Below are 10,885 nucleotides of genomic sequence, written 5' to 3'. Positions count from 1 at the left end.
CGACATACTTTAAGCATTGTTGACGCTATTTCCATTTGAATGAGGAATTAGCGTCAATGACTTTATTTCCAAATTTTTGTTGACTTTATTTCGCTTTTGAAAAGGTAATAATGTCAATTGACTTCATTTCGCACCAGGGTGGGAAATAAAGTCAATTGACCTTATTTCCATTGACCTTATTACCTGTCACCATATTTTTATCATGGTTTCAATAAACAACTTTTGACGGAAAATAAAATTTTTTGAAGTTTCATAAATTGATAGTATTCTCAACGGCCTTGCCACTTTGATAATATTCAAACAATAAATCGGAGTATTTTCTTTCCCACATTTATACCAATTTAATAATATTTCAAATCAAAAATCATTATCAGTGCTTGGTAATTTTTTTTACTTACGTGGTTCGCACCTTTTTTATTAAAAATATATAAAATGTATAATGTTAAAGGAGACTTCATCGAAATTGTTCTTTTTATTTTATAACAAAAATCGCGGGAGCATTATGTTGTTATTTTTTCATTTTCTTATTTTGAATGCAATCTTGCGATTTAAAAATATAATTTTAAAGATGCTTTTTCAAAATAAAATCTTTTTATAATCGCCACTCCCATGTAAATAAATAATTCGCATAACTTAACATCCAAAACAAAAACAAATTGGAAAAAATAATTTTTATTTTGCCTTATAATTTTTGTTCACATTAAATTCGTGATTCGTGATGAAATTCGTTAAAATTTACTTTTAAATTTCTCATCAGATTTCCCAAAGAATTTGGCTTTGTGGTTAGCATATCACCATTAACTTCAACAAATTTCGAATTTAAAATTTCCAATGTTTGCAAAAAAACTTGAATTCGGCTTGCGCAGACAGCCCTCCGATAAACAATTAGCATAAATATAATTTTGATCACTTTCTTCATCCATTCTGAAACCTAGTCTCGTCAACGCCATTTTCGAGATCATGCATTAATTTTCAGGTTCATCATATTCGACAGCTTTGAGTGGACTACTGAAATCTTCTGCTTCAGGTAGCATGAATTTAATGAAATGTCATAATTTTATTAAAAGTCAAATGGTTAGCAACAACAATGAATGTCATTAAATGAAACTACCTTATTTTTGTGCCAGGCCTTTATGTACTCCCATCCGAACCCAAAAAAAGTTTCACTTCAAAAATCATAGGAGAAGAAAACAAGTTTAAAGTAAGCATAAAGAGGAATTAGTGAACAATTATCGAAACCCAAGTTAAGTACTTTAAGTAAAAATCTTTCAAACATGTTTTTCATATATCGGGTGGACTTTAATTATATTCCGTTATCCAAGTGTTACATCTCCTTAAGAAATACTCTCATCGCTATTCTTAAGATGAACCTTATGATAAATTCGTAATTGTTTTTTACGTTTCATTTGATATCGAAATTTACAAAAAAATTGTTATTGAGGCGATTAGTGAAAAAAATTTTTAATTTTCGATTCGTACGAACACAAGAATTCGTCTCATTATTTTTCACTTCCTTTAAAAAAAAAACGATCTCTTGTTACGGTGCCAGCCAGGAGAATGGATAACATTGAATGGTGTCCAAATGGTCAAATTTTTGTTGCTGTTGATGTGCACATGTTTATATGTATAAATACAGTTATTTTTTTGCTATACTACCTATTTCTCCCCAACATAAACATATTTAGTTATGAAGCGTAGCAGCGAATAACATTAGAAAAGTCTCGCTCGGATATGGGCAATTTCGGTGGTTAGCGTAAACGAACACAGTGACTGGGCATTTTTATATATTAAGATATAATTTCATAACATTTACGCAATTCGTGATTTTTATACTCATTAATTGCTAATTAAGACTTAACCTGACTTTGGATCATCATTTTCTTTAATTTAAGTTCTATCATCCGTTCATCATTCATAAAAAGCCTATGGCACAATCGAAAAAATACAACAATCTGTAAAAACATCGTAGAAAACAAATTTTGCTCAAGAACCACCAAGAATCGCTGGAGTCAGCAATGGCCGATAGTCGAGAACGGATACGTGGGCCACCCCGTGACGGACGTGAATTCCTGACAAGTCCCAGACAAGTGCTGCGTCGTTTGATGTTACTCTCCGAAGGACGGCAGTACAGGGAGGCAGCAGGAGTTGTAGGTAGACTTGGACCATCTGTCCTGCGTTCGGTAATAGCAGAATTGCCAATCGACTTGCTTCTGGAGCACCTACCACACAGTGCATATTTACTAGAGTCATTCTTTACAAGGTAAGATCTGTACCAATCTGATCCTAATCACTAAAATATTTAAACCGAAATTCTTATCGTAGGTTAATCACCATCAATCCCTCACCAAAGCCTGATGTGCCAATAGAATCGGTTGCTTGGCAACTGGTACGTCTTTTCTCACATCCTCACGAATCGGGTGTGAGGCAACGTTGCGGGAAGCTCATCCAAGCGATAGCGCAGTATGAACCAAATTTGCGACAAACCCTACGGGAGCGGCGGAAGTCCTTTGATAATGCAGTTCAAGGTTTAGGTGTGCACGGCTTAACAACCAACTCCGCAGGACAGTTGATATCGCTGCATGTCGCGCTTAAAACTGAGCTACAAAGACACGTTGACACCTACAAAATGGCCATACACAAGCTGGAAGAGCTTAGCATGATAACAGCGGTGCAAGATCCTGCACACTCCTCGCATCAGCGCCTACTAGCCATCAACTATGGTGACATACAACAAAGACTCATCGAGAACAAAACATTGCTCACTATGGTGGACAAGCCCGCGTTGAAGCAGTTAGCCTCTCTTGTGGAGAACCTCAGTCAGCGAGTGGAAAACGACAAAGAAGTCTTGAAGTGTGTGGGTCAGGTGAAACGTTTGGATGGACAAGCATGTATAGAGAAAAGACCGGCAGCGGGGTTGTTAATGAATTTCGGGCGAGGTTGCGAAGCTGTTTTGCAACTGATGGGTCCCGAAGGTGTGCCCACAAGTCCGGTGGATGCGGAAAGTGCCAGCAGCCACTGCAGCGATGGCTACCATTCGGATGATTCTGCCAACGATGACACCAGGTAAATATGTAAGCATTTATGTAGAAATAAGTTATGAAATATTTCGCATTCGTTTTAAATAAATTAGGGTTTCTTAAATGTTGGATCTGCAAAGAAAGAGCCATATATATATAAAAAAAAAAATCCCCTCAAGCCGTAAGCAAGTTTTAAATGTTTTTGGGAAAGTTTAATCGTTAAGCTTGAGAGAAGGTTAGAGAGAATCTTCCGATTTTGCGTCTAGTTACCAAGGGCAGAAATTCAAACAACTTTGAAATAAGTCAAGTAGTATTAAATGGTATATTCCCTGCAAACCATATTTTCAGAGCATTCTAAATTGTAGAGAAATTTTAAGGAATTCGTAAAGCTCTCATCGGATTTTTTTGCCGAATTTTCTAAAATAAAATAAACTATTCTTTTACGAAATTTCGGAAGACAATCGGTAAAGCAATGAAAGTAATGCTGCTATGTAAAGATTTTATTACAGAATTGTATCAGAGTTTTTTTCTCGTACAGAAATTTCTTTACGAGTTCATATTACTTTCTTTGAAGATTCGTAAAACAATCGCCACAGAAACGAGATACTCCTAAAGATTTTGTTAAGATTTCGGGAACTTTGGTTTGCAGGCTTATTTCATTGATTGGGTTTACCTTAAAAAATACATATTAAATACATACATACTTATGTATACAATTTCGAAATCTTTTTTATGTACATATATGCCAAACTAAAAAACATTCTTCTCGACCTACCCCAACAGCGAAATGGTTACTCAGTATCGCACCCTGTATATGGAGAATAGAGCGGATACATTGGAAGCATTGGATGGTCTGCCGCAGCTAAAGCACATTCACAATCTGAAAGCGAAAATACTTTTCTCAATAATTGTGGTATGTCGACACTGTTTTTTCATACTTTTATATAAGTACGTACGGATGTATGTATGTATATGCAAGTAATATTTTCATTCGATTACACACACACTTATTCAGCCGACTTGCATTAAACACTTTAAATTTATTACACTGTCTATCGAAAAGACAACCAAATATAACAATCAGTTACTCTGTTTTTGCACGGTAATGGAGTAGAGAGAAGCGCACAGGCATGCGCTGACCGAAACGTGCTAAGGAACAAAGACATTCAATTACGAGGTTTACAAAAAAAACGTTTGCTGATTGGTGCACTAGAAAGTGATCACAAATGCCCCCAAGGCATGCACTTATTTTCTTGCTAAAGTTGGCCATGAAACAAAAAAAAAAAAATTGCATCAACGCATTTGATTTCATTTGCCGTCAAGTGTAAGCAGTCAAGTAATCTAGACAGTGATAATGTACCCAATATTATGATTTTAATTAGAGCGATAACTATTGGCATTTACACTATACCATTATTATATTTAGTACTTCGTTATAAGTATTTCCCATTTAAATGCATATCTCTTACCAATATGCTTTCAGTTATCATTTCGCCTGTGTCATGGCATGCGCGAAAGGAAAGTGGTGGAGGTTCGTCGAACTCTAAATTGCTCCGTTGATGCATCAAACGAGATCACACTCACCTTAGATCGATCAGTGCGAGCCTATTTGCACGAAACTGTGGAATCTTTTCCTCTGGGCGAAATTGAACGCTCGGTTTTCAATCAAGTGAGTAAGCTTTATACATTTATTATCTTACATTAACCCCTTATTACGCGCATAAAGAAAATCACACAATTAGTCGCATGGTGACCCCAATAAAAGTTTTGAAAAAAGGAGTTTTCAAAATAAAAAAACGAAGCGCGTATTATCAAAAATATTCAAGTACTCTATTATCTTTAACTTAAAAAAATTAGAAATTTACCTCTCCCAAAAAATGTTACGTGAGTGTTCGCATGGGGTCAGGACTTAAAAGAGTAGCGACACATGCATACACGCCGATGTTCCGGCAGTGACTTATTTACATACCCCACGGCGAGTTCGGAACCTAGAAAGGGCGCGAGCATGCTCCAAGCACTCCAAGACAATTTTTTTTTTTCAACTTGCAATGGCCTTGATCCCATGCGCCTAATTAAGGGTTAAGGCTTAGTTTCTCACTCATCCCTTTATGTAAATTACGATTGATCGCAAACCATGTATGTATGTATGCCCTGAAACATCTTATCAGTTGTTATACTAAGGAAATGAACCAAAACCAATAATAATTGCAAACCTTTTTTTTTTTTTTTGAAGACGCAACGAACAACTTTATAAAATGTGATTTTATTGTGAATTGCATAATCATCTGCTTATATTTGCATGTAATTGTATGATCCTATACCACAATATGTTAGCCTTATTGAGTACCAAATTTTTAACATTTATGCAGCTAATTAAACTCGTGTTTTAAGTAATTTGCTACATTTCTTTCGCAGGTACTTTCCACACTACATGAATATCCATGCCTGGAATCGTGCATAGCCCTCACACACTTTGTCAGCGCTTGCGTTCGTCTAGCTTGGCGCATGATTAATCAGAAGTCACCATATTATCTTGACGGCGATTTCACTCTTGGTAAATTAGTCAAAATATAACTAATTATTTTTCTTCGCACAAACATACATCGCATATTTAATATTAAAGAGATGTAAATCAAAATTTACGATTTAGGAGATTTTATAAAACAATTAATTAGCTTGATGAGGAGAATATGTTCAGCCTAACAGATGATTAAACTTTCCAACTAAACTAAACTTCTTTTTATAAATGTACCAACTGTATGAATTGATCAAACTTTGATTGCGTTTTCCCGTAAACCTGCAAACCATGATTCAATAACAGAAAGGTTTTAAAATAGAACAGTCTTCTCGCTCCCACACATAAAATCGGCTCCTTTACTTGTGCAGAATGTTGCTTACTCTATAGTTTCTAGTGATATTAGTAGTAAAACCAAAAATTCTTCATACTAAATATTCGTTGGCGTCACCTTCGTTTGCGTAATTTTCTAAAACAAGTGTAGAATAGCGACCGTTTAGCTATAAAATAACCAAAAATGCCAATTGATAGAACTTTTTACGTTGATTCTAACGATACCAAATTTATTTGGCGCAGGTAAAAAAAAGAAAATATAAGAGGTTTATTTGTATTTTTAATTATCACTAAATTGTTGAAACCCAAAAGTAGATCATGATAAAATATGTAATATCGAATTAAAGATAATAACTTGTACTTTCTAAATAATATAAAATTCTTTACCATTAATTATGCAGTTTTTTCAAAAAAGGTTATTTCATGAAAAAATAATATTTGTTCGTTTTTTAGTTGTTTTGGTTTAAAAATACAAAAAGCTATAAATTATGTACATCAGCTGAAGAAAAAATTAATTACCTTTATGGTGACGTCATTAGCTTTTTAATCGGTTATAAAGTTCATAAGGTATTAATATTTAAAGTATCTAAAAACTGAACTTTAACCTTCTAGAACCTCTTCATTTTTTACTTGCGCCAAATCATTTTGGCATGGTTGAAATGAGCATAAAAAGTTCTATTGATCCGCATTTTTCGTCTTTGCATAGCTGAACGGTCGGCATTCTAGGTTTGTTCCCGGAAATGACGAATAACTTAAATCAAAAATGAATATTTTTATATATTGTTTAGTATTTCCATTAAAACACCAAATATATTGCAAATTCGCATAGAATTAATAATACACATTTTACTTCTAATTGTATACTTTGGGTACAGTACCATTCTACTACCGTTTTCGCAAAATGCGATCACACTCTTCCCCTTTCTCCTACTTCCAAAATACAAATCTATCAAATACAATAAAGGAGTGTCAAATTTTAGCTGACAACAATTACACAACCTTGTATTATTGAATCATGCCTGCAAACCGTGTTTTCAGAGTATTCTGAATTGTAGAGACATTTTTTTTGCCGAATTTTCTAAAATTAAATAAACTGTGCACACTTCGATTCTTTTACGAAATTTAGGAAGAAAATAATGCTGCTATTGGAATAATTTCTTGCAGAATTATTTCATTATTTTCTTTATGTTTCGTACAAAAATTTCTTTACGAGTTCCTGTCAACCACTTCATACAATTTTCTTTAAAGATTCATAAAAATACAGAAACGAGATGCTCCTAAAGATTTCGTTAAGATTTCGGGAACTTTGGTTGGCAGGGTTATTAAACGATTAAGCGATATATCGTGACCTGAAATGCAAAATAACGTAACAACATCGTCACTGAAAGTCATGAGTAATTTTTTTTTCATAAAACGATGTGGGGAGTTGCAATTTGATGAAATCTTGCATAGCAATCAAAAACTGAATTTTGAATTTTTTATAAGTTACGACTTTTTGCATTTCAGGTGACGATGTGTATGTATGTACATATATGTAAATTTACATATGTATATTTAATCCGCTTTTCAATTTCAGGCTTTCTGCGTCCAGAGAAACACGAACGCCACCCACAGTCTGATCGCCGCTCCGATCTTATCAAATCCTTCTTTTGGCCAGCTCTTATGCAGAACAATCGCTGCGTATTCAAAGCGGTCGTAGCCACTTAGCCTAACTCTTTCGGAATAGTAGCATGTGGATTAAAGCAGCTTGAAATATCGTATAAGTCTATTTTTATTTGTACATAAAAAATTAAAATTTTAATATCCACACCAAACATGAAGATGTCTAAAAGTGAATGATTACTTATGCACATAAAATTTATTAAATTATAAATAACAATTACGCATCTTTTTCATGTAATTATTGGTTTTAATACTAAACTTATACTGGTACTTTTGTTTGTACATTGTAAAGGATTATAACTGTAGAAATCGATAATATCACTTGGGGAGCTAAAAACCTTTTCTTTAGACTTTTGTTGGCCGATGCCGTAGAGGTCCTTACCGTTAATTTGTCTGATGAAAAGATGGAAATATTGCTGCTGGGCATATATGGTGACGATGTATTTAATCGACGGATCCTTTGTGGAAATGAACAGAAAACATTGGATTAGAAGCCAAAATTATTTTACTCCGAACATACCATTTCTTTAAATGGGCGTACCAAACAAGAGCCATCTTCTCTGCTATTCAAAATATCCTCAGCAGTTGCGCGGTCAACAAGACGATAAAATGATTCAGTCTCGATTTTGCGACGCTCAATCTCAAGGTAATTCGCATCGATATCATCTATGAAAGAAAAGCGCAAAATATAAGCCTATCAGCTACCCTAAAGGAACATGATTTTTATAGTCCAAAATCTGCCTTAGAAAGCAGCTAAAATATTTTTTTTGCACCGGTTTTTTTGGAAGCAACAAATTAGGCATTTAACCAATGCACTAAGGCTGATATAAGCACTTTCTGCGGCCAAAAGTGCAGATTTCAACTTCTGCTTTCTACATTTTTACTAGGCGGACTTTATTCTAGATACTCTTGTTAGAAAAGGAATTATAAATTTATGGCCGCAAGGCAACCCTGGTCCTGATTTGTGCTAGAATTTTATTATACTGGATTTCAGTGCATCGCGGTTTTGTTTTACCTTTGTAAAAATATTGAAGTGCGATTATTTTAGCAATGGTATAGCACATATTGACTGTAAAAATTGTGGTTTTAAATAACATTTGTATTTTGAAAATTCACTGTTTCGAAGTGCATGTTGTGATTATAAAAGTTTAAACATATGTATTGTGCTTGTTTCGTCGAGTTCGACTTTTTCTGGTCGATTTCGTCGATATACATATGTATATCTGATAAAAGGGTATTATATCTACTTTCATTTGGACTATGAATTGTCTGCTCAAACGTCATCAAAAAAACGTAACTTTTTTCAGAAACGTTTCTTTGTAATGGAGTTCCAGTTAAAATAATGCACTTCCGGCCTGTTTAACCCACTTCCGGTTGAAAGCGATAGTCGGTAATACTACCAAAAGATAGAGCATCACCGACTACAAAATATATTTCCATTTTTTAATAAAAATATTTTCCTCAATTTTAGAAGGGGACGCGTACTCTAGGATACTTGGTAAATGGGTGATGGGTGTGGTAATGGGCCGCTTTCGCTGATTTTGAAACCACTGTCTTTTAAGATTGTGTTTAAGATTTATGGCCGCAGAAAGTGCATATTTTAGCCATAGTGCAATTCACTATTGATTGATTTAATTTGAATTTAAAAATGCTTATGGAAGGCATCTCAAATCTCCGCACGCCGAGATTGAAATTTTAACATTTTTTAAAGAAGAGTCGCTGTTTTTTGGTTAATGATTAGTTTTGTTGGTTTTCCGGTGCACTAACCAACTATGACGTAATGATGAGGTGAACAGGTTGTCGTCGCTCTTGAGTGCACCTCTATCTCACTTCTTGCCGTAAGCTCCTTCTCTTCGCACTCATTTTCACTAAGCTCACTCGAAGCACGCTGGGTGTTTCTGTGAATCAAACAATGATCACAACAATGACATCGCACAGATTGTGAGCAACTCGAGCAACACCGACACAGATTGTTGTTGTAAACAGAATTGGCCACGTTTGTCACAAAACGCGCGAACAAATTATGCAGAACGGTCCAGTAAACGCGCAAACACCAGCACATAGTACATATGCACATATGTTTGTATTCGAGGGCGCTAATATCAGTTGATGCGACTAATAAAGATGGTGGTACTCTGGGACTTAAATGACGACTCGCACCGGCCGCTTGACAGGATCGATTTATTTGAAGAAAATTGTTCTTCATTTGTTAATAAGATCACTTCGTCAAACTAATATCCAATTTAAATAACGCGCATTTTGTATGAGAAACTCGTCATTTGCGCTGTTTAGTGGGACCTTGGGCGTCGACAATCCGCTGATGACCGATCTTTCCGCGTAAAACATCTTAAGCGGGAGCGTGTAGCTCGCTAACTGCGCGCCCGAATTAAACAGTAAGTCATTTAGCGTAAATATTAATTACTGACATACATATCGCACACGATATTCAAAAGAGACACAAATCAAAATTACACGTTCGTCAGAAAATGCGAAAAACTACTTATTAGGAGATGCTAATCATATGGGCAAGGGCGACTTTACCAATTGGTTCTTTTCAACAAATTATAACAAAAATTTGGTCCAGCTTTTGCTGAAAGGTAAATAAAAGTTTTGCGTTTATTTTTAGTGCATAGTTTCAAAAATGCCAAATTTTGAGTTGTGTCACTTTTGAAGATCGTGTGAGATATGTCCATACATATGTACAAATAAATGTGCATATGTTTGTACGTTTTAAACAAAACATTCAACATACATATGTACATCCATACCTATGTGCATATACATACAGACATACATATGTACATATGTATTAATTTAAATGGCATTAGCGAAAATGTGTGTATAAATACGAGCAAAATTATAAAAGCAAAAATGTACATATGTATGTGTGTATACATACTTATATATCAGCACAAACATTTTTTATTAAAATAAAACTGAGAGAACCGAATGAAAACATTATCCCTATTAAATTCCATCGGAGGCGATCATTAATATATGGACATCTGGATGCGAACAAGCACTGCACAAACATATTACATGTTAATATATACAAGGTGGCGCAAAATAATCATCCTATTCTGTTTTGAATAATTTTTTATTAAATTAAAAAAAAAAAGATTTTGAGTGATGGAATTTTTTTTTGGACCTTTACAAATTTTTCTGTTAAGTAGAAAGATGATATCCGTCAAATGGCTGCCGCCAGTGTTGGTACACATTTGTGCCTGTTTATCACATTTTGTATGACTTTCCGCAAGATTTCCGGCGATAACTGTTCGCCTTCCTGTCGAATATTCGCTTTAAGGGCTGTGATTGTCTGAAGCCAGTTGGCATAATCCCGCGACTTCAAGTAACCACA

At 34.7% G+C, this 10,885-nt stretch overlaps 2 protein-coding genes across 2 annotated transcripts; one reads left to right on the top strand and one right to left on the bottom strand.

The window, feature by feature from the left end:
* The first annotated feature begins 1,899 nt into the window (after positions 1 to 1,899).
* On the top strand, positions 1,900 to 7,596 carry LOC118753495. The gene is made up of 6 exons (XM_036488376.1): positions 1,900 to 2,260; positions 2,323 to 3,063; positions 3,801 to 3,930; positions 4,501 to 4,686; positions 5,433 to 5,571; positions 7,442 to 7,596. Exons 1-6 carry the CDS (start codon positions 2,016 to 2,018, stop codon positions 7,570 to 7,572), a joined length of 1,572 nt encoding a protein of 523 aa, XP_036344269.1. The 5' UTR covers positions 1,900 to 2,015; the 3' UTR covers positions 7,573 to 7,596.
* Positions 7,597 to 7,618: 22 nt separating this feature from the next.
* Positions 7,619 to 9,887, bottom strand: LOC118753496. Its single transcript, XM_036488377.1, has 3 exons — positions 9,295 to 9,887; positions 8,048 to 8,193; positions 7,619 to 7,985 (listed from the first exon to the last, which is right to left on the bottom strand). Exons 1-3 carry the CDS (start codon positions 9,731 to 9,733, stop codon positions 7,758 to 7,760), a joined length of 813 nt encoding a protein of 270 aa, XP_036344270.1. The 5' UTR covers positions 9,734 to 9,887; the 3' UTR covers positions 7,619 to 7,757.
* Positions 9,888 to 10,885: the final 998 nt, after the last annotated feature.

The sequence above is a fragment of the Rhagoletis pomonella genome, unplaced genomic scaffold, assembly GCF_013731165.1.
Source record: "Rhagoletis pomonella isolate Grant_MI unplaced genomic scaffold, Rhpom_1.0 Rhpom_scaffold_02541, whole genome shotgun sequence".
NCBI classification, from domain to species: domain Eukaryota; kingdom Metazoa; phylum Arthropoda; class Insecta; order Diptera; family Tephritidae; genus Rhagoletis; species Rhagoletis pomonella.
The sequence above is the reverse complement of the archived record's forward strand: the minus strand, read 5'-3'. Positions and strand labels throughout refer to the sequence as shown.